Raw genomic sequence first — 25040 nt, forward strand, 5'->3', positions numbered from 1 at the left:
GATAACTCTTCAAACTTGATGTATGCAAAGTCCTTAGCAGCTCCTTGCAGAACATTCCTTCTAGCCCTGTCACCAGCTTAGCTGCTGTCTTCTGGGTGCATGCAAAGACTTCCACATCCTTCTTAAATTGTGGGGCTCACAATGCTCTGAGGGAGGCAGTGCCAGTGCTGAGAACAGCAAAATATTCACCTCTGTGAGCTGGCTCGCTGTGTTGTGTTTGATGCAGCTCTTGGTGGGGTTTGCCGTGGCACACTGCTGACTCACACTGAGCCTGCTGCCAATCAGCACCCCTGGGTCCCTTTCTGCAGGGCAGCTCTCCAGCCACTCTCAGTTCCTATTTGTGCCAGGTGTTACTCAATGCCAGGGGCAGTGTCCAGTGTCTGTTCTTGTTAAATTTCATGCCTTTGATGATCGCTCAGTGCACCAATCTATCTAGATCCTTCTGGAAGGCCTCTTGTCCCATCAGAGAGTCAACGGCACCTCCCAGTTTGGACTCAACATCAAGCTCTCTGCCAGTGCATTCAACTCCTGCATCCAGGTCATGGACAAATACATTGAGCAGCACTGGCCCTAGAATTGAGCCCTGAGGAACACCTCTGGTGACCTGTCTCCAGCCACTGGTGGCCCCATTCACTGCAATCCTTTGAGCTCTGTCCTTCAGACCGTCCTACACCAATGCACCATGACCCTACTCATCCCACATTTGGATAACACACGCGTATCCAGAGGGATGCTGTGAGGGAAAATATAAAAGACAAAAAGTCAAAACTCACTAAAAGGCAAAAATCCTACATCCACTGTCTTCCCTTCATCTGCTGGATGGGGGACCTTATTCTAGAAGAATATCAAACGAGTTAAAACAGGACTTTACCCTTGTCAGCCCAAGCTGATGGTTTGCATTGCTAATGTTTGCATTGTCCTTTAAATGCCTTACAGTAGCATTCAGTATAATCTTCTCCATAATTTTTCCAAGTGTTGAGACTACCAGGTCTGTAGGTTCCTAGGTAATCCCTCTTTCCCTTCTTATAAAATGAAATAACATTGGTTAGCTTCTATACAGTGGAGACCTCCCCAGACTCCCAAGACATTTAGTAGCTGATGGAGACAGGTACTACTGTAACAAACATCATCTTCATCAGTACTCGGGTAAATCCCAACAGGTCCTGTGGACTTGTGAGCTCTGAACTGCTACAGCTAGTCCCTGAGAAATGTCTAAACAAATGGGAAAACACTATTCCCGAAGTCATCCTCTAAATCCAGGGATGGGCCTGATGATAGTTTATCTGTATTATTAAAGACTGAGGCAAAGGAAAGCACTGAATGTCTCCACACTTCTTCACCCTTAATAGTCAGATGACCATCTTCAATAACTATCAATTTGGTATTTACTTTAGACCTCCTCTTGCTACTAGTGTACTTTAAAAACCCTTCTTGTTGTCTGACACAATACCAGTAATTTTCAATTCTAATTGAGCTTTGGCCTTTTGCATCTTGTCCCCTGCATATATGAACCACAGCTCTGTCAAATTCCTGCAAAGACTGACCTTGTTTCCGGAGAACATGTAATTTCTTTTCCCTCCTGAGCTTCCAAGCTCTGTCCAGTCAAACTGGTCTCCTCTTCTGTTTGCTTGACTTTTGATACAGTGGAATTGCTGACTCCTGTGCTTTTATGTAGTGAAGAATTCCATTTTAATTCTAGTTTAGGGTTTTTTCTTAAACCTGTTTAATTTTTTCAAATAATAATAATAATATCAAGCATTTTAATTATTATAACTGCCTGGCAGCCTTTCTTTCGTATACATAAATGTGGAAACAAAAGCTATTTTAAAATCATTAATATTTGGGGGGTTTCAGCGGGGTTTTTTTAACTATTAGCATGGTGAGATCTGGACTGTAATTTGATATAATTTGTGTAATTGTGTTCGTTCTCTTGCAGGAAATACAGCACTACATGACTGTGCAGAATCTGGAAGTTTGGAGATCATGAAGATGCTCCTCAAGTATTGTGCTAAGATGGAAAAGGACGGCTTTGGAATGACTCCTCTTTTGTCAGCCAGTGTGACAGGCCACACAAATATTGTGGACTTTCTGACCCAACATGAACAGAGTAGTAAGGCTGAGCGCATAAATGCTCTGGAACTTCTAGGAGCAACATTTGTGGACAAAAAGAGAGATCTGCTAGGTGCTTTGAAATACTGGAAAAGAGCTATGGAAATGAGATACAATGATAACATTAGTATCCTGAAAAAAACTGTGCCACAAACACTAATTATGGCCTATGATTATGCTAAAGAGGTAAACAGCTTTGAAGAGCTAGAAAATCTTATTGCAGACCCAGATGAAATGAGAATGCAGGCATTATTAATTAGAGAACGTATTCTTGGTCCTTCTCACCCAGATACATCCTACTATATTAGATACAGAGGTGCTGTCTATGCAGACTCTGGAAACTTTAGAAGATGCATCAACTTATGGAAATATGCTTTGGACATGCAGCAGAGCAATCTAGATCCACTGAGCCCTATGACAGCCAGCAGTTTACTATCATTTGCTGAACTTTTCTCCTTCATGCTGCAGGACAAGGCAAAAGGCCTGCTAGGCACTACTGTCACTTTTGATGATCTGATGGGTATACTATGCAAAAGCGTTCTTGAAATAGAGCGGGCCATGAAACAAATCCAGTGTCCTCCTGATCCAATACAGCTGAACAAAGCCCTTTCCATCATTTTGCATTTAATTTGCTTGTTGGAGAAAGTACCTTGCAGCTCAGAACAGGAACATTTTAAGAAACAAACTATTTACAAGTTTCTTAAACTTCAGCCTAGAGGAAAGAATAACTTTAGTCCGCTTCACCTTGCTGTTGACAAGAATACTACATGTGTGGGTCGTTACCCAGTTTGTAAATTCCCCTCTCTACAAGTTACTGCTATCCTGGTGGAATGTGGTGCTAATATAAATGTCAGAGACTCGGATAACAACAGTCCATTACACATTGCTGCGCTGAACAACCATCCAGACATCATGAATCTTCTTATCAAGTCAGGTTCACATTTCGATGCCACAAACTCATGTAAACAAACAGCTAGTGATCTGCTGGATGAGAAGGAAATAGCAAAGAATTTAATCCAGCCCATAAATCATACTACTTTGCAGTGTCTTGCTGCTCGTGTAATAGTGAATCATAACATATCCTATGCAGGGCATATCCCTGAAAAATTAGAGAACTTTGTTTTACTCCATAGATGATAGTGTGGCGTTCCAGAGTACTGTTTTGAAGCACGACATGGTGATATTTTCCTTGAGCACTGTTGTGATACACCAGCGTTCCCTTAGCTTGCTCCATTTTGCTCTCATTGGCTAGTGTTAGCATCAGATCTGCAGAGTTGGTTACCCAGTATTTAATATGAATATGCCATATAATATATTTTGTGGATTATTTAGAAATGTAATGCCATATTTAGACTTTTTAAACTGTCTGCCAAAGGCTTGTCTTTTCTGGTCTTACTTGCCTGTTGGGTGTTTGGGACTGAGTTGAGCATTTTCCACTGATGTCTTTTTACTATAACTGTTATGTGGATTTTATACGGTTGGAAGGTCATCTTTTTTTGGTTTTGCTTGAGCGTTTCTACTCTTACTCTCTTCTTTTTCTATGGACTCATTGCTAAACTGTGTAAGTTGTATGGACTTGTTAACATTTGCAACTACCATAAGTGCTTTTATCTTCTCTATGCACTGGCTTAAACATGACTGTTGTGTGTGAGCATATTTCTATGCAGTACTTGGCCAGTTTCAACTTAAATGCCAATCTTGTTTTGCAGCTCTTTGTTTAAAGCTCTCTTGAGAATGCTGTCTTCATAGCATGATGAATTTTGGAGTTATTTATCAGCTCTCCAAGCTTGGGTTTGACTTTTTTGACTGCTGTAACTGAGATTGTTTTCATTTTGATCCTCTGGAAATTTTTCCTAAATAGGGGAGAAGAAAATCTTACTTTTTCTGATTGTAGTCCACTTGAACTTTAAATCTGAAAATTGTTCTGTTGCATCATGCAGCTGGGGGAAGAGTCCTCATGATGTACAACTGACACCTTCCCCTCTGCACTAATGTCTTGCTTATGCCAGTTATGTGACTAGATGTGAAGTTTGCTCTAAGTTTAACCTCAAACCTTAATGATACACTTCTATGAGAAATAGATAAAATATATGCTCTGCTTTAATATCTGCAAATCAGCTTTAGCTACAAAAGAAAACTAAAGCATGTTGATGGCATGATGTTTATCAGTCCAGATCTAGACATCGTATAGTATAGTAAGTGGCTGTCTGCGAGGATATTGAAAGTTCTATAGCAGTGTCCTTTTTTCTTCATTTTAAGTAATTTTTAAGTATCTTTATAAATACTTGCATGGGTTTCTCATCTCTGTCAGTTATACTTAACAAAAGCAGAAGTTCTGTTGTGTATATAGCTCCTATTAAAGTACCTATTTTTTATAATATTTGCACAACAGCTTAGCTTTTGCAAATGAAAGGGCTCTTTTGACTTGATAAGAAGTCTATAAATGAAGATCATAAATGTGAGTGCGATTCAGGTAATTAATATAATTCAGCACTTTACTGTTGATTAATAGTAGGATTTATTATGGCACATTAGCCCTACAGATGTCTTAAAGTGAAATAAATTTCTGTTGGATAGGATACAGTTTACTTGCAAATTTAGTTGTCTAGCATATTGGGTATTTTTGACTTAATGTTTCATCTCAGTTGTGGGCAGTAAGTGTATCTATGGGGTTCTGGCTCCAGAAATCCAACAACTTGTTTTATGCCTTTGTCAGAGTTAAGAGATATTTAGAATCCAAATTAATTAGGTTAGGAGGGTCTTTTTAATACTTTAAGTTGATGTTAGAACATTTTTGTCATTTGTGATTGAACTTAAGGAAGAAAATGTCTTGGGAGCACATAAGAATAGCCCTTCCTTGTTTTTGTTCTGTTTTGGCATTCCTGCCAGTGTATGGCAGTGTACAGGTGCCTACTAGCTTAGCCATTTTTGCAAAAAATATGGGGATGTTTTTAAGCAAATATATGTTGAAAGCAGTGCTGTTTGTGTATTGTCGCTATTGGAATTGCTGTTTTGAAGCAATTTTCACTGGTTTGTCCCTTGCTGTGTCTATGTTGTATACTATTACGATAATCATAGAATCATTTAGGGTGGAAAAGATCCTTAAGATCATTGAGTCCAACCCTTAACCCAACACTGCCAAGTCCAGCACTAAACCATGTCCTTAAGTGCCACATCTGCATGCTCCGATACCTCCAGCTATGGTGTCTCAGCTGCTTCCTTTGGGCAGCCTGTTACACTGTTTAACTACTTTTTCCATGGAGAAGTTTTTCCTAATATCCAATCTGTATCTCCCCTCATTCAACTTGAGGCTATTTCTCCTTGTTTTATCATTTGTTACTTGGGAGAAGAGGCCAACCCTCACCTTATCACAACCTCCTTTCAAGTAACTGTAGAGTTGTAAGTTCTCCACTGAAGCTCATTTTCTCCAGGCTGAACAACCCCAGCTCTCTCAGCTGCTCCTCATCAGATTTGTGCTCCAAACCCTTCCCCAGCTCCACTGCCCTTCTCTGGACATGCTTTGGTACCTGTCATGGGGTGACTTTTAAAACCACAACAGTACCTCAATATCTTTTGTGTAGTGAGAGACCCAAAACTGAACACAGCACTCGAGGCATGGCTTCACTGGTGCCCTGTACAGGGAGACAATCACTGTCCTGATCCTTCTGGCCACACTGTTGCTGATACAGGCCAGGATGCAGGTTTCTCTTGCATTACACAAGACTAAACTCTAGTCAGTTGAATGAATTGCTGGGATTTGTAATGCTTAGGACACATACCACTCAGCTTTTCATTTGTGAGGACGTGTAGTTTAGTTTTTGAATTTATACATTGTAATGCTTTTCTGCTGCTCTGTAAATGGGGATAATCAACAAATCATACCATGCTGGAAATACATTATACATCAAGTCATAAAAGTAATTCTTTTTGTATAGATCACAGAGAAAAGGATTTTTAGAATCTGTTTTGGAATCTGTTCTGCTCTTTGGTGGTTTTAGTTTAAATTTCTGACTTTTTAACTGACAGTTGCCCTGTTTAAAATTAGATGGACATTATTAGTTGGTTGTTCAGCCTGAGGAAGAGAAGGCTACAGGGAGACCTTATAGGACCTTCCATTAACTAAAGGGGGCTACAAAAGAGCTGGAGAGGGACATTTTACAAAGTCATGAGGTGAAATGACAAGGGGAAATGGCTTTAAACTGAAAAGGGTGAGATTTAGCTTAGATACAAGAAGAAACTGTTTACTGTGAGGGTAGTGAGACACTTGTACAGGTTGCATGTAGAAGCTGTGGGTGCCCCATGCCTGGAAGTGTTCAAGGCCAGGCTGGATGGGGCATTGGTGCAGTGGAAGGTGTCTGTGCACATGGCAGAGAGGTTGGAACTAGGTGATCTTTAAGGTCCCTTCCAACCCAAATAATTCTATGATTAATAATCAGTAGTCCAGAAATATAATGTAAAAGTTGTTAATTGTTAGCAATCTTTTAAATGGAAAGCATTCACAAAAGTGAAAGCGTATCATTATTAGTTCTGTGTAAATCTAGTGAATATTGCTACAAGAAAGGCTTACTGTGTTAGCTGCTCTTTAGAAGCAAACCAGGCTATTAGTACATGCTGATTTATTGCACGAATCTCTGTCTAAATATCTACTGATGTGCATCAGTCTGAAGGATTTAACACCTCCATGCTGAATTTAATTTTTCATGGTGAAGCTCTCTGCTGAAGAGAATACTTATCTTGACAGATAACTTGGACTTAGGTGTCCTGGCAGATGAGTTCATGCATTTATGGCCACTTTGCATTTAGACCTGTGTGTTTACACTACTCCGTTTTATTTATCTTAATTTTAATTTTGTAATATTTTTAATTAATTATTTTACTATTTTTCTCCTTTCTTCCTATTTGGCCTTTTTTTCTGATGAAACATACTGTTTCTGAGCTACTGACACAGAAAAATGTGGAGAACACTGCTGAAATAATTATATGCCCTGCAGGGATAAAACAAATTTTAAATTGATTAAACAGCTTACAGTTACCACTCCTCTAAAGACAAAGGAACTGATACCTCCTTGCTTGTTGAGATGTCTAAGTTACATTTTTTGGAGAAAGGGATAAATGCATAAAGCAGCTTTTCTTCTAATAGTTCTGGGTTTCAACTGAAGTATTTCAACAAGATGAAAAATAATCTCATTTAAAAAATCTAAAATTATATTCCTATTTTTGTATCACTTAGGCTGGTAACAAGATTCCAGCTGCCTGCAGTGTCTCTGTTCTGTTTGTTAAGTGCAGTGTAAAGACACTCTCTGAAATGCAAGGCAACATTGGTTTGTTTTCTATATATACTTCACAACACTCCCTGTGTAGGAAGTAGTCTGATGTATTTCCTAGGTCCACAGAGTTGTCTTTTAACAACTGTTTTGCAACTGGTTAAAATTAACCTCTTTCTATTTTTACAAACACTACTTTAAAGAAAGTAATGCAGTCCTATAGCAAAATCTTTAAAGGAGGATTTGTAATTAGATAAAAACTTTTTGGGGAAAAGTGTGCCTCTCCTCAGTTTTGTATCAGCTGCAAAGTGACAGTGGCAGGATATGGCTGCTCTTGAAATAGCTTCCTCATGCTTTGAAATACAGAGTGGAATGACTGTTAGACTCTAAAACATTGAGAAGCATGAAAAAGTAGACTAAACAGTAATTTTACCTTCTGTGACTGCAATGATGCCAACTGCTATTTAACGCTTCAAAGTAATTTTGGTGAGAGACACACGAGACTCCTCATATTTCTTGGTTTTGAGTGTTAAAGTAACTGTTGAGCCCTCAGTGAGGGCAGGGGGAAAAGCTGTTGTTGGTTTGGTTTTAAATAATGTTGTATTTGTGTTCCATTCTATCACAAAGACTTCCTATGCAGGGCTAGCTCTGTGTTCGGAAATACTACAGTTTCTTTTTTACGTGAAGTAATTTAGCTTTAACAGTAATGTAAAAAAGGAATAATAAGCATATTTCTTTGCTCCTACTCTCTTTAGGCTCCAAATGCAGATTACATTAAAAATATGTTTTGGAGAACACCTGTCCGAGTGTATATATCTGTTTTCTATAAGATATTGCAGTTACTGGTTGGTAAACTACTTTTACTGTTGAGTAGCTAAATCTGAATGCTGCAGCTTCAACCTTCCTGTCATTAAGAATAGTACCTTAAGCAAAAGATCATGTTTCATGCTCTTTCCTTCTGTGAAACTGTGGTCTGGCAAAGCCTTTAAATTTTGATAGTAGATAGTAGTAAAGAAAAGGTTTGAACTGAATGATACAGAAGTTATTTTCCCACTTTCTAGAAAAAGCAGTTAGTCATACTGTTAAGTGGGGGGAAACGTAGTACTTCCAGTTTATAACCTAAAAGTAGATAGCAATGCCTTGTGAGAAGTAGGCAGCAGACAGTTTTCAGGAAGGCTGGACAAATTAATTCTCTTCTTCAGGCTTATGAAGGATCTTCCATATTGCCTGAACAATTTGAAAAGCAGAGAAATAGAACATTTCAAGGTTGAAAGAAGCAGAAGATTCTTATTTAGAGGAACTTAAAGAATTGAAGACTTTAAAGAACATTACCACTGTGATTTCAAAATATCTTGGTAGTTAGGCATAGTAGTCACAAACCTACCCTACGAGGGAGTGTATGTTTCAGAGACATGGAACTGTCATTAACAATAGGATGAAAAAATACGAGGTTTTAAATTAGGAAGACTGCTCCAGAACTTTCCGGTAGGATAATTGTCACACAGATGGCTTCAGTGAATTGAATGTAGTCTCTTAATAATTAGGAAAGGGAAAAACTGGAAAGGATAATTTACATTATTATTCATCCTTCTGCAGTTGCAGATGATGAAAGATGTCTGCTGTTACCTAAACTGTGTAATCATCCAAAAATGCTTCTTGGCAGTAGCAAGTGCTGGCCAGTGCTTGAAGACCAAAAATCATCATACAAAGTAGTGCAGGATTAGGGCAAAAGAGACCAAGTGTGAGGTGTGTTGCTCTGACAAAGGCAATACTTTGGTTTGTTTCGCAGATAATATCCAGAGGGCCAAATGTCATCCACAGTGAATAGCAAAAGGTCCTTCTCCCTACACTCCAAGGTCTTACCTTGCTGTTGATCTCCAACATTCAGAAAAATTGAGAACAGGCTATACTCAGAAGTTGAGTTGTGCACACAGGGGAAAAAAAAATAATTGCTTTCTTATTCATATAAGTGTGTCAGAAGCCAGTGAGTGTGAGGCAGTTTAAATTATAAAAATGGCAAGCACATCACCCATCAGATCATAAGACATGATCATGAGACATGATCTGGGTTCCTCTCTGAAATTTAAAGGGTTGCTTTTATCATATCTCTTGAAGATTTATCAAGTTAAAAGTTCCTTAACAAAACTTCTCTTTACAAGGTTATTTGGAATGCCCATCTATCAGTAATTAGAAACCTAATTCCCATTTGAAATACACATTTTCCTAGCTTTGTATGTGTGATCTTCTTACAGTTTCAGCACTTGTCAGTCCTTCAGCGAGTTGTCTTCTCTCAGCCTTTATGTGGTCAGGCTAAACCAAACAACCAAAATTACTCCCAAGCTGTAAGAATGAGCAAAAACCAGAATAATCTAGAGTCAAATAAGCTGACAGAATGGTTTGGTTTTCCTTTTTCCCCTCCTTTGATTGTATGCTACCAAAAAAAGCCCAGGATCCACTGGTTCACTAAACACTTTTTGCTGCTGAAGCTGCAATTGAAATTGCCAGTTCATTCCTTTTTACAATGGGAGGGATTTTTTTTACAGTAAACAGTTGATTGTTTCCTCTTCTCCTAATATTTTGGGTGTCTGCATACTGCTTTGTTCCATTCACACACAATGTTAGCCTAACTGGAATGTGAGGCAAAACATGCAGTGAATGAGCCAGACTTGGATTATTTTTTGTTTCCATCCCATAGTTTCAAAATAGTGGGCTTGCCTTTTTCTCCATTCTTCTTGCATGTGTGGCTACTAGGCATAAAACTACTTTTTTATTTACTAGCTGTAAAATGGGGTCCCCTCCTAGGATGACTGTCTTACTGGTTTTCTATCTAAGGGAAGCACATCTCCTGCTGTATCATGCTTTGTTTTTCCATAATGCATGAAGTGGAAACTTCAGGGAGTTAAAAACCAAGAGAAACAAGCAAAAAATCCCCAAAAGAAAACCCAACAAAAACCCCCCAAACAAACAAAAAACAACAGAAAAAAAGCCTGAAAAACAACAAAAAAAATTCCCAACAAAACCCTCAAAACCAAACCAGAAAACATGACCTGCTGTTAAATAACAAAATACACTGTGTGAGGCAGATGCCCCATGAGTTGCTACAAGGAGTGTGGATGGCTTACTTCCAGTCCCACCTTGTGGTAACCTTAGGGCCAGATGGCAGATAGTTCTGTGAGAAGGCTGCTCCCACCCCAGCACTGCTGTTCAGATCAGGGATGTACTTTTCAAGTGAGTCTCCCCATTGTCCATCCTTTGCTTGTTTGGGTTCATGTCACTGAATTTTCTTAATGCACAACCAGTGTTGCTTTTGAATTCACCTGAGCTCAAAGAAGTGTTCCAAAGGCTCACCTAACAGGCTTTGACCACTGGTGGCTGTCCAGTTCATGGGAGCAGACTATAAGTTGTTCTGAAATAATCCCTTTATCTTCTCTCATTACTCTTCTACTCCCATGGAGTGTCACAGACTTATGATCCTTGGCATCAACTCCTCCTTTCTACAGATCTCCTTTCTAGTACGAGTGTATTCTAATACAAGTGTAACCGTAGCTTTCTTCTGATGTTAAACATAAGTTGACACGTACACTGTCTTGTTTTTCCTCTTGCTTGTAGGTGGTTACTGCCTATAGTGCATAACATCCGTAACCCATGTTCTGCTTTGAGCTGGGTCACGAAAATGAGATAATGTAATTGATTGCTAAAGGTGGATCTACCACATCATTAACTGTTGGAAAATGACTCAGCTGTGCCACATGCAATGCTGATACTTCCTCCTGACAGCATGACTGACCGTAGTACAAAGTGCTGTTGATGAGTTGTAAAGAAATATTTGCTCCATTATACAAAGGCAGAACCTAAGGCAAAGACTCAGTGACCTCTTAAAATGACTAGAGGAAGTATGGGCTGTAGCAAGAAAAAGGGTTCAGATCATCTGGCTCCAGGGACTTGAGAGACACTTCGCTCCAGGTAGGTGTAACATCAGTAATTTCATGAACAAAGACTGCTATAAAACAAAACAGAAACACCAAGAATTTCTTAGGGAAATCAGGCAAATGTTATTGCACAGTTTTAATGCATGTGTCTATTCTTCCTCTCCCTAATTTTTGAACACATTAGGCCAGTTTAATAAACTCAACAGAAATAGAGCAACCTATGTGTGTCTGTAACTTCCATCTGTAACTTCCTTGAGAGCTCTCCAGAGAGAGCAGATGGCAGAGTCCATACTAACAGTTCCCGCTGAAGAAGAGGATTTGGCAGGAGCTTGACTCTTATTAGGTATGAGAGAATCCACACAGGAATTGAAATACTTAGGGCCATGTAAAAGCCTTTGATCACAGCCCAGGCTTTTCTAGAGAGCAGAGCTGGTCACTGTTCAGGATATGCCATACATGTAGTCAGTGCACCTGTTCACCAAGGTGGTAGCCTCTGAGCATCAGATTATCCTGCTTTGTGTAGTCTAATCTCCCTCCATTAGGCACTCGGTGTCCTGAGTTTGCTGTAATGTCACAGAATGTAAATGAAAATTGGCCAAGCTGCACAAAAATGAGAAACTCTAGGACTTTCTATGGCTATATGCTGACTATATTACTATACATGCCAAAATGGTCTGAAGGTAATTATGTTGAGTAGTTATTGCTTCTTGCTAAGCAGGCTGGGGGAAACCATGACTCCCAGTTCATCTATGAGTTCTGACCTTGTTTGAATTGTTATTTCTGTTGACCTTGGTACAAGTAATGAGCAAGACCAGACTGTGTGATTACCCTTTTTCAAAATCCTTCATTTCAGTTCTCAAGTCTGGCAACTGTTTTATTAAAAAATATCAAAGTGACATGAAATCTTTAAGAGGAGACATGTATCTGGTGGAGAACTGTTCTGTGGAAAAACAGATCCGGCACTTTTGCCCAATGATGTCTACTCTCCGCTGAGCCTCCAGTGGAAATTTTCCTGAGATCCCTGCTTCTCTTCATGCCTTGACCTAATTTTCCAGCTCTCATGAATTCTTTGCAGCAGTGTTTCTCCAGCTATGCTGTCTTGTCCTCATGCCCCTCTGAAAGCTGCAGTGCAGCTGCAGTCAGTTGCTCACTCACTCACTCACTGCAGGTGACTGCCCTTGCCCTGGGCTGCCACTGAGAGCCAACTGCTGAGCTAGTCAGCCCTTCTCTGACAGTGATGCCTGGGAAAGTCCAGTGCATGCAATGCACTGGTGGTACGCAATGACAGTTATTTAAAAATAAAATGTAGAACTAAATGCTCAGATTTCCCTCCATCCTTTGTGACCCTTTGTAAATGTGCCGTCATTGCTTATCATCATCATCATCATTGTGTTCTCTACTGCCTGCCTTTATTGTTCCCAGTTGTTCTGTTGAGCTTCTTACTTCCCACTGTTCCCCTGCTGCCAGCAGCTGAGTCAAGTCTGCATTGAAATGGGAAATGCTTGGGGAGATTTGGTGCTTGCTGTGCCTTAGGCCACTTGTTCTATTTCTGAGCTGTATCAGTTGGAAAATGGAAAGGCTGGAAGAAATTCAGGATTCAGCTTGCTTGTCCTTTCTTCATCTTCCTGGTGAGGGTGCTTAGCCTCTTGTCATGGTTTCACCCCAGCCAGCAGCCAAAAACCAGGCAGCTGCTCACTCACTCCTCCACCAGTGGGACCGGGGGAGAGAAATGAAGGGTAAAAGCCAGAAAACACATCACATGGGCTGAGATAAAGACAGGTTAACAGGGAAAGCAAAAGCCACACATACACAGGCAAAACAAAACAAATAATTAATTCACTGCTTCCCATGGGCAGGCAGGTGTTCAACCATCTCCAGGAGAGCAGAGCCCCATCACATGCAATGATAACTTGGGAGGACAAACACCATTACTCCTAATGTCCACCTTCTTCCTCCTTCTGCCCAACTTTACATACTGGTCATCTGGTCTGGAATGTCCCTTAGGTCAGTTTGCGTCACCTGTCCCAGCTCTGTCATTTCCCAACCTCTCATGCACTCTCAACTCCCTCGCCAGAGTGCCAGTGAGAACAGCAGGAAAGGCCTTGGCTCTGTGTAAGCCCTGCTGAGCAACGACAGAAATATCTCTGCATTATCAACCCTGTGTTCAGCACAAATTCAAAACACAGTCCCATACTAGCCACTGAAGAAAACTGTACCCCACCTGAAACCAGCACAGCTCCTCATTAATGTGCAATGGGGCTCTGTTAATCGCACTGCACAGTGGGTTTTGTTTCACATGATGTTGCAGATGTACTCTGCAGGTATTGCTGGTGTAAGCTGTTAAAGATTCTGTAAGCAGATCTCATCCTGGAATCAGTAATAACTGAATTTCCTCACATTCAGAAGGTACTTGAAAAGCTTTGTGCCTGATTAAACCCTGGTTCTGATTCCTAGCTTGCTGATTTTTTGCTCTTGAAATCTGCCTTAAAAAATTGTCACTCTCTCAGTGTCTTTCCAGATCCCACTATTTTGTCCACCATTATGTTATAATGTCCTGGATTATGATTATTTTGCCCTTCTCTGCCGCAGAAATATGTGGTAGTATTAGGAATGTGACATTTAATGTGTTTATTTTGAAGATGTTTATTGACTCTGCAAAAGTGGAAAGTGCATTAAAATTAAAATTACAAGTGTTCTGTCTTGTTTTGTCTTGCCATTAACAAGGGTCATTTACCTGAGAGGATAAGTTCTAGTAGACTAAAAAGAAAATTTTAAATTTGTGATAATGAAAATTTGTATATTCCTACTGTACAAACATGTTTCAACTTGTTTTTTTCACATTTTTGAATTGAATATGGAACTGTTTTCTTAAATCCAAAATGGAGAAAATAAAAGGAAGCTGGACATACTTGTAGTAAATGAAAAACCAAACATCCTATGGTACTAGTGGAACTGGAGAAGCAAGCTAATCCCCTTCTGGCCCTGTTTGCAGCCAGGCTACTGATAACTTAGATAATTAGACCTTCTTGTACTTAGAGCATATAATGCTAAATGCACAGATCTGACTGAGGGTTTCTTGGCGAAGTAGTCAAACTAATCTTGCACTGAGGAGGAAAGGCTCAGAAGGAGGAAGATGTAGTGGCCAGTTGGACTTCACCAGGCTCTATGTAACTTAATGGTACCACAGAGGGATCTCTGTCAACCCCATTTACCAGCTCCTCACAGCAGTCTTTGCTTTCCATCTTGTGTGATGGGCTATGGTTTGAGCTCATTTCTGTTGCAGCAAGTGTGAAGAATGAGGCTGAAGAATGCACATTCTGCTCTTCTCTGGCAGCCAGCAATGGTGCAACGGGGATAGCAATGGATGCTGTTGGAAGCCCCTTTAATTGACAAGTTCACTGAACATGGCAGCTGTCCCCCTATTCTCCAGAACAGGGAGACGTGAAGGAGTTGGTCTAGGCAGCCCCCTTCTTTGAATTGCACTGTGATCTGGAGCTGGATAACATTGCCGGCCAAGGTATCTGAACATGCTGTTCTAAAAACAGTATGAAGAAAAGCTGGGGCAGTACCACTCTTTCCTAATAAATCCTTACACCCTGCTTCAGTCTTTGGCTGTGTGACATTGATCTGATATCAGCAGAAAATGGCCAAGAAGAAAAGTGAGAGATGGACATGCAGCTACTGCAAAGCCAGTCTGATTTAGCAGGCAATAGTAAATTTTATTTGGGGCTTGAGAAGGTGCTGGAACACTCAGTGAGAAAATTAAGTACTGCTACTGTACTAACAGTGCAAGGCACTAGACACAGAACACTACAGAGAGAATAGGGACTGTACTCACATACTGTGAACTGTCAGTCTTGAAATCTGAAATATCACCTCAGTAATTTTAGCAAGGTTTGATCCCAGAAAAAGAAATATAAGTAGAAATGTAGCTTTATGTCTTTTCTAAGCAGTTCAGATTTTGTGCGTAGTCATAGAACCATTCTGTGACATGATACTAAAAATTCCTCAAATTTCCACTGTGATTGATGCAAAGTGACTGCAACATCTTCTGTAAAGGATTTCTCAGCAATGAGCACTTTACCTTCTAGGCAAAGTTGTCTACATAGTCAACTGTTGAGCAATCTGCTCAGCTGAAAAAACACTTTTGAAATGAGGAAATGTTCTATGAGACACAGAGACAGAAATATTCTAAGAATTCTGTAAAAGCATTCAAAACATAAAAAGCCCCTACGTCCTGAAAAAGTTAGTGTTCAAAAGAGAAATTTCAGAAGGTGGGTAGAAATGTAAAAATTTTCTTCAATCCAGGAAATCTGTCTATTCACAGCTAAAACAACATTTGTTTTATCTGTAGAAGTTGGATAAAGACTTCTAAAGGAGAAAGATTAAGTAATGTTATCCAGATCTTTTCTTGTAAGTTCTCTGGAAGATGGCTGATGATGCTTCGTCCAAGAAGAACTTACTTTTATTCAAATCAGTGAAATAATTTGCTTTCATACAGAAGTGGGATTTTTAAGCAAGGGTTTTAGAAAGAATTACAAATCAAACAATTTAACAGAATTTTTAGTTTCTCTTTCCGCAGAGTATTTGAACCACACACGTTGCTGAAAGGTGTCCCAGATTTAGCACCTGGGATTGAGCTCCTGTGTGATGAACAACTGTGAAAGAGGGTCAGACATTCCATCCTTGTAAACCAGGCAAGGCCCAGCAAGCATGCCTGCATTGTGTCAACATGTGTGTGTATATTTCATGGCATAATTATGTATGTGTATGTCTAGCAAAACAGAGTTCATAGGCATGCACGTATTTAGAGACCTGTGAACTTTCTTTAGTCATTGTGCTTTTAACATATCCCTTCATCTGACTGAAGTAGCAAAGACAAAGCAGAGTGACTTGGTCTTGAGTCCAGTGCAGAGGTATGGATAGCAAAACAAGCATTAAGAAAACCAGAGTGCTAACAGTCATTGGTTTATGGCTTGTGTGGCTTGATGTGGTACTTGTCTTGGGGAAAAATATGCACTTGGAGAAAGCACTGAGCAGAACACTAATTCTTATAGATATTACCGTATTTTGTATACTTAATGGCATATGATGCAACTGCATATATGGATAAGGAGACACTTTTTTCTGGTTCAGCATGGTTAGAAAAATGAGTGACAGCCTAGTGTAAAAGGGAAGACAAATCCAAAACTGTCTTGATTTCCTTTTCTGCTGTGAGCATTCCACAATCAATTGCAAGCCTCCACATACACTTTTGCCCTGATGCCTGGGCAGGTGTCTCTTGGATTAAATCTGGAAGGTATTCACAGAACATCTCCGTTGAGGCAGTTTATTGAATGGAAGAAAGACGAAGGGTGTTTTCCATAAGTTGTCTTGTTTTTCTTTCTCCAAATGGAGTTACTGCATGTAGAAGAGAGCTGCAATAAAACAACTGTTTTACCTCAAAATGGTCATACTATCTGCAAAGTGGAAATGCTGTTTGCTTAAGTATCTCACTTGCAAAACTACTTAACTAGGAATTTGTCTGGATCTACACAGAAATGAAGATTAGAAATATATTTTTCTTGCCTGCAGTATCTGAGAGACATCAAAGTACAGAAATGCTTCATTATGCCCAGTGACATGCGGCAATAGAGAGAGATCATTCAGTTGGCATTTATCTCAGTATGTAACTGCTATTTCCAGAATATGTCCCTAGCTGTTTTGTGCTGCAGAACATGTACTGGGAACAGGCATCTTTGAAACAGTGCAAATTGCAAGTGTGAATTATCAACAGCAGGAAAGAACAGAGGCAGCAATTTGCAGAAGTAGCAACTCTCCCTTTTGCTCCCTCCCTAACTCCTGACCTTTGTGTTTTAAAATCAAACGAAGAACATTATTGTTTGTGGCTGTGATGCTAGCATTAAGGATGGAACCAATGATAGAGTTCTCATGTTTGGAGACAGCCTGAAGCTTTGGCATTTGGAAACAAGTTGTTTTACAGCCTTCTTTCCAGGATGATGATGGTGAAAGCTCACAATGATACACATCATTATTAGCTATGCAAATACCAGCTAAAACTCCTAGGAAAGACAAAGAAATGTCAAGATTATTAATAGTGTTGCACTGACTCCCAAGACTTAGTGAAGCTTAGGACGTTGCCATCACATTCCTAGTTTTTCCTGATTTCTGCTGCCTCCATCCTGGTGCTGTGTGCACGCCCGATGCAGTTGCCACAGCAGTCTGCATTTGGCTCACGTGCAATCCCTCTACAGTATTTCTTCAGACTTCCTTCAGCTTGCACCATTTAAGATGAGCTGTGAGGGTAATGTCTCCCTTGGAAGGGCAGCACCTCTCATGGAAGGATACCTGGGCTGCTTTCTTATTCCCTTCTGGTACAGAAGCCACTGGTTTACTAGTGGCAATGTGTTCATCCAGCTAAAATAGGCATTTTGCTGCCCTTTGAGTCTGAGAGATTTCTCTGGGAGGAAGTCTAAGTCGTATTAAGGGCTTGCCAACACAGGAAGTTTGTGCCGTCAAAACACTCCTGCAAATAAAGCACTGCAATGGCAGGCTGCTGGGACTCTCCCTGTCCTTCAGGAATTCAGTGTATTTCTTAATGTTTCAAGGCACTCTGGAGTCAAATTTGATAAGTTTTTCCAAATCAAATACAGACAGTATTCAAAACTGCAATGAAGGGCTGAAGGGCAGAGGAGGAAAGAGATACAGTGTTTTAGCAGAAGGGAATCTGTCTTCCATCAATGAGATTTAGGCTTCATAAATCAGGGAGGGACCTTTGGGGCAACTGTTTGACACAGGTCCTCTGGAAAGTTAAATATTTCCCAAGTCAAAATGGGTGGAAAGCTGCTGAATTGTTTTGGTTTTTTTTCTGACTATATTATAGCTTGTGTATGAGGTGTATAATAGAGAGAGTAATAGCATCACTGTGGACATAGGAAATCAGGAAACGTTTCTACAGGAGTCTTCCTCTTCTCAGTCCCAAAGGGTGTTCTTGTAAAGCGCACAGGGGTGAGGACATGTGATTACTTTGCTTCTTTCTTGTTCCTGGAAAGATATTAAATCTACTAGGTTCTGAATTATTGGTGTTCTCACATCTTATCAAGCTACAATATGTTGAAATAGGATTAAACAGTTAATACAGGAATAGGAGTTCACTGTGTACACAGCTGTGCAAAGTGAAATTTTGCCAGGCATGTTAAGTCAATTAATACTAATATTTTCAAGGGGTGCAGGGGACTTCTGATTAAGCTAACAGTAGTTGTGTTTTCAAACATGTATTTTATGTTTCAAAACCTTTCAAAAATGTATTTGCAATGTGCTTTGGCAAATAACCTGGTTTTGATGGTCTCATGCTTTTCAGGCAACTTTAATTCTTGTGAAGCTGTTGTAAGCTCACATATCAGAGTGGTTTTCGAACAGTGTGTTTTAGAGTATCACAGCCCATCAAACCAGACATATCTAAGCATGAGTTTCTGCTCAACTTCCTGTGAGTAGCTTCACTGCTGTCAAGGAGATTGGAGATGTACTTCATCTGTGGCTGTCAGCCAAATGTTAAGCACGTATAGGACACTACATTCTTTCTAGCTGTTAGTGCCATTAGTTAGTCTTTCACAGGATCGTCCAGGTTGGCTGGGAGCTCAGGATATCTCTTATCCAATCTCCATCTGAAAGCATGGTCAGCTATGAATCCAAGTCAAGTTACCTCAGTATTTTATCTGGTTCAGTCTTGAAAATCTTGATGTATTTTCTCATAGAATCATCTAGCTTCTCTGCTGCTTATTTGGAGAAAAAGAATTCTGTTTAAAAGTCAGACCAGTGTATGAGGTATTTCTGCTTTTTGTCTTGGCTGGTTCAATGCACCAGCCTCTGGAAAGTAAGCTCAATGAACATAACATCTGTAAATTGTATACATTATTTGAGAATCCTAGAATAGAATAAGTTGGGCTGGAAGAGACCTTAAAGATCATCTAGTTCCAAACTCCTTGCCATGGGCAGAGGTGCCACCCCCTAGATCATGTTGTCTGGGCCACATAATCTATTTGGATTTGTGCTTTTCTTTTCCTATTATTAATTTAATAGATCAGCAAGCTGCAGGTTTCCTTCCTCTGCCTTTTCCAATTGTCCATAGGGGTCTCATTTCTCTTTTATGCTTCCCTGTTGCTGACTATTCTTCAGCCAACAGCTGTATTCGAGGTACCCTTGTCCTCACCCCTCTAATTCTACACTTCTCCCAGCATCTTCTAGTCCTTGTTTCTAAATTTCTGTGTAATTTTTCTGTGTAATTTTTCCATGTGGGTAGACAAGGGTGTATATAATTATGCAGAAGAGTAAGGTTAACAGAAAAATATGATGACAAAATGAAACAATTAAAAATTCAGTAATGACTGGCAGCAGTCTCATTCTCTATTCCCACATGCACATGGCTGATCAAGCTGCTGGTAATTATATGATCAAGTTATTTTTTTCCCAAAACCCTTCCTTGTTCCTTGGACAGGATGTGATTCTCAATGTGAGTCAGTGCTGTGCTTTGAAGGAAGCTGTTTGCTGTTGCAGGAGCTGAGATATTTGTAGCAAAAGGGCCCAACAATTGCAAGAAAAGCAAAAGGATAGCCTTGTGTTTAAGAGGAATGACCCTTGCCCTGGCCATTTGGATGACTCTGGTCCAGGATTTTGGTGATGCAAAGCAAGTGACTTCCACCCAAATTCTCAAAGGCAGTTACAGGAGGCATTTCACACTTTCCAGGTGCTTACCTGCTTGTTAGCTGTTGGAAACTCTCTCTTCACAGATATAAACGAAGTAAATAGGAAAGGTTTGTATATACATTTAAATGTATAAAGAAATATGTTTTCTGTTAAAAATTTTCTGTATTCTTGAAAAATAATCTCCCTCACATTTCAAATATGAAATCAAAAGCTTAAAAAGAAAGTGCGGCACAGCTCGTTTAAGACAGCATTTGGAATGTTTCTCAAGCTCTAAATTAAAAGAAAGCCACAATCAGATATGATAGACATGCTAATGCAAATGATAGGTTCTCTATTCATTTTCATTTTGCTAGGCTTGGGCTTTTTTATGTTTCGTGAGTGACAAGCTGAAGTGAGGACAACACGTGAGCATGGATATCGGTGACTCTTAAGTTCCCATCTTTTTGGTGTCATTCACTGTGTTATTATAGACACATGAAACCTTATTATATAAATCTGTTACTCATTTAATATTTACTAACGTTTCAGCTAATTTTGGAGGTGTGTGTAAGTAGAAATAAGCCAATATCCCCTTCATCTACCCCAGAGCTTGCACTATCTGCCACAGACCTCCAACCCCCACTCATAACCCTTGGGTGCACCATGTAACCTTCAGCCTTGGAATATGAAGTATGGCCTTTTCAGGACAGAACCCTTCCACTACATGAGTGGGACTCCGGTGCTCAGCCTCTGTTGTCCGTGTGTGGGGTGATCTGACAATGCAGGGCAATCTGCTGGTGGGAAGCACTCTTCCCCAGATACAGCCCCATGTCCTTGTTCACATGCAACTGGGTGGTATATTTGGATAGGAAGTATACAATATACCTTCAGCTTTCACCAGGGGTGAACAAATAAGAAACAAATGTGTCAGCTGCCAGGAGTCTGAGAAAGGCAGTGCTTTATTGACTCTTCTGCAGTCAGTCTGACGACTTGCACGTTGAAGTGTGATTTAACCAGCGCTGATGCGAGATGAGTCAGAGAGGATTACACATATGTTGCACGACTTCCTTAGAAAAAAGTGTTAACCAGCTGGAGTACAACATCAAGCTTGTCATTTCAGGACAGAAATTTCAAGCATTCAAGAAACAGGTGTCCCCACGAAATGCTGGGCCCTTCAGGAAAGGCTGCTCTTTAAATATACAAGTGAATGCATTTGTTTTGGTGGCAGGTCACTAAGCAACCTGCACTGCACCAAGAAAATACAATCTCAGCAGTGCTTCTCAGTACAGTCGGCATCTTATGCATTGAATCGCCATGCCATGAATTAGCACTGACAGTTGCTGCAGGATCTTGTCCACAGCAAAATACTGGGGGCAGATACCCAGCTGCATCAGTGGTTTCAAGTATAAATTAAAAAGCAGGTTTAGAGTAAAGTAGTAGTTGGTGTTTAAATCTTATATGGTATTGTCAGTTCTTCTAGATAGTATGAAAATGGATCAATAGTTAGATTAGTCTATAATCAAATGTGGTGGTTTGAGCATAAAGATTACTCTTACCTGAACACTGTCAAAGAGCAAATTTTTGTCACAAAAATTGGGGGCAACTAAATAGGCTGAAGGAGTGTTGGAGAGGGAGAAAGGGACAAGACCTTTTAGAGTTTGGGTGTATGTGAAATACAGTAGTGCATACCATTGTGACTGAAACTCAAATAAACTAGATGGCCTCACCCAGTTGTTCCTCAGTAAACTCATCATCCTCACCTGTCATACCTAACCATGGCAGTCCGTCACATGAAGTTTAGTTTAGTGAAGCAAACAAGTGGGTTATTCGTCATTGAGAGTAGCCATCTTTTTGCAACATCTTGTTGGGCTTTATGTGGCATGTCCCCTAAAATAAAAATCTCCATAGCCTCTGCCCCAGACGTTAGAGAGGTCTGTCTGTAGGTTGGGACAGAACATAGAGGATGTAGTTACACCTTGCCTATGTCTTACAAACTTTATGATCAGTGAAACTTGTAGCTGGATAATCTACAGCACAGCTTAGTGCCAGACCACAGGAGGAAAGACAGGAACCATTTGCTGTCCATAGAGAAGCCACCTTCTTGGGAAGCCAGCAGCTATGGGGTGCTCTGTCATGCTGTAATGCAGACTGGGGAATGCCCTTATTTTGTTGGTACAAAACCTGTCAATGCTTCTAGAAAGCAAAGTAGTGAGAAGTGCGAGGTCTGCATAATACTGATTTCTAGCTCTCCTTTGCTGTTGGGAGTGAGCTGCTCAGGGACTGATCTAGTTTGAGGCTATATGGGAAATGGAGGGAGGGAGTAAACCATAAGATTGAAAATTATCCTAGGAAACCAGGTGACAAAGCATTACACAGCCACTAAATAGCACTTACACAGTAAAATGGACTGGCATGAGTGGGACATCTGCGTGTTGGAACTGATGGTATGCCCAGTCACAGCCTCATGGTTTTCTTTTGTAACAGGAGGAGTGGCCTGTCTGTCATCCTTAATGCTGAATTTACTGTTTCACTTCCTCTATGTCACCACCTCAGTGTTGCTGTAGCATTTTAGCATGTCTGTATTTACTAAAATGTAATTTGTTCGAGCACGGGGACATTTAAATGGGAAAGATTTACTTGATGCTCTCTCCTCCCTGAGGACAATGGCAGGACATGAGATCCCTGTGAAGTGTGTAATTGATGTGAAATGAATGTGGTGCTAATCCTGTACAGAGGCTTGTGAGGAAGCAATGCCAGTTTAATTTCCGAAGAAATGTTTCATTTTAAAGGGAGGTTAAAATCAGATGTTAATTGGAAATACTCTGCAGTTTTTTAAGAAAACTCCAGAAGGATGAATTTGTTGGACAGCTGTTTATCTTGCATTCGCTGCATTTCAATATTGTTTTAAGACCAGTTCCTAAAATGTATTTCTTACTGCTTGCCTCATCTTCTAACATCACAGTCACAATTTAAAGAGAAGGACTAACAGTTTTGGGATGATACAAGGGATCAAAGATTATAACAAACTTCTTCTGACAGTGCAGCTGCTTGGTTATGTCACCTGCCTCTCCCTCCTACCATGATTTTATTTATATGAACTCCCTGGTTTATATTATATATTTGTTGATACCAAACATCTTAATATTGCCAACAGCCCACTTGACTCAAATCTCTGTGGGCTGTTCTGCAGATCATTTGTCTGGTCATGACTTAATTGATACTCATCCTCAGGAGGAGATAAATGCAACTAACTGCAACAAATACAGAACACAGAGAGGTTTTATCTTTGTCCCCTTCTCTTTTCCCTATCTCTCTCCTGGTTTTAAATTTCCTTTAAAAGGGTTTGGGAACAAGGACTCACCACGGGTAGGGAAGAAGCAGACCCTCCTTTTGCTCTGGGACAGGCACACACTGCTTGTAACATGACATGTAAAGGGAACTTATCTCCCAGGCTTATCTCTATGGACTGCTGGCTGAGCAGCGGGTGTGACTGATGTGACTTGGTGGAAGATCTGGATGCCTCCTGCCTGCCACCTGCTCAGCAGACAGGTCTGGTGGACCAGACTGCTCAGCTGGGGCTATTTTGAGGGAGGTTTTTTATTTTGGGGAGATGTTGATGAAAGGAACTGCTGGTGTGCTCCTCTGGCAGCTGACCTGCAGTGGGAGATGCCAAGTGGCAGCAGGATCTCCATATGTGAGTCCCCTCTGGTGCCTGCTGAAGTGGCTGGTGAGCTGTCAGGACTCCTCCACTACCAGATAATGAAGAGGGATGCAGGGGGATGCTCTGTAGTAGCAGCCTCAGCAGCCCAGCTGGGAGGATTTGGCTCCGCAATGTGCATATGGATACTGGCAATGCCAGTGCAATTCATGGTCTCTCACCTTTAGAAGCAAAGGTGGTCCCAGTCCCAGCTGCCCTCCTGGACACTTCTCAGAGGGATGTAATCTGAGAACTGCTGATTTATATAACATGGAATCATATGGAGTCATAAATCATGTCTGAGGCCATGGGAGGGAACCACCCTGCTTCTGAAAACATCATATATGTTTATAATTATCTGTATGGAAATACCTGAGAGGCAAAGTGGCTATCATGCTAGCACTATGATCCATCAGCTTCTAAGAAGTTACTCAAGTCTATTAATTTCAAATGCATCTAGTTATTTTTCATGTCTCGGTTCCTGCATCCCCAGGCTGGAAAAGTGAAGCACTCAGGAGGCAGCAGGGGGAAGTCAGGTTGTTCCATAGCTTTGGAAGGACAGCCTCAGACATTGCAGGCTGGGCAGAGGAAAAAAAGAGATCCTTGAGAATGATAAACTAAGTTGATGTCTTAAAAAAACTCAAAGATATTAGCAGTCAGAAAAATTCTAGTGTTCACTTTGCTTACTCTTGATGCTATTCTTCGATTAATTAGTGCTAAGGGTCAATAATCCTTGCTATCATTGTTCTTCATAAAAAGAAATAAAATAGCTGACTTTTAAAATAAATGTGAGTCAAGGTTCATTTGCTGAAGAAATCAAACTATTATCTTTTAAATTTGACATGATCTTTTCTTCAGAGTTCCTTGCAAATCTGTTTACATTTCTTTAATAGATGTGCTTGTTCAATAGTTTTGCAAGGAATAATGCTGAGAATGAAATGAGAAAACATTTTATTACCTTCAGCATGAATAAACTTTCCTCTAAAGGAAAAATCCCACCATTAATGCACATTTGATGTTCTGCTAAGTGTAGCAAAGGAGCAAAGATTAATGAGTGAAATATTACAAGGGCTAAGGAGCACACCTATAGCTGTGTGGCTTTAATAGTTTAGGTAGAGATGCTGTTACCAATTTCTAGCAGGTGCTGAACTGTGTGGATTGTTACACCCAGGCAAGATACAACTAAATACTCAAAACAACTCAATGCAACTGGAGATCCCCACTGTTTTCCCTAAGTCTGTGCCTCCTCCTTGTGTGAGGTGGGTGCTGCCATGGGAAAGTTGGTGACATTGCCCCATTCCTCACTTCCCCTTGCGTGCTCTGCTCTGCTTGGCGCAGCAGCTGGACCTCACATGGCCT

General features: G+C 40.4%; 1 protein-coding gene across 1 annotated transcript in view; it reads left to right on the forward strand.

The window, feature by feature from the left end:
* Window positions 1-24392, forward strand: part of FEM1C (fem-1 homolog C) — a 37590-nt gene extending 13198 nt beyond the window's left edge. Inside the window, exon 3 of the mRNA XM_005528109.3 lies at window positions 1937-24392. Coding sequence (XP_005528166.2) covers window positions 1937-3246 — 1310 coding nt within the window. The 3' untranslated portion in view covers window positions 3247-24392. The remainder of the gene's footprint in view (window positions 1-1936) is intronic.
* Window positions 24393-25040: the final 648 nt, after the last annotated feature.

The sequence above is a fragment of the Pseudopodoces humilis genome, chromosome 4, assembly GCF_049639895.1.
Source record: "Pseudopodoces humilis isolate 2021_Gansu_Grassland_sample_001 chromosome 4, ASM4963989v1, whole genome shotgun sequence".
Lineage (NCBI taxonomy): Eukaryota > Metazoa > Chordata > Aves > Passeriformes > Paridae > Pseudopodoces > Pseudopodoces humilis.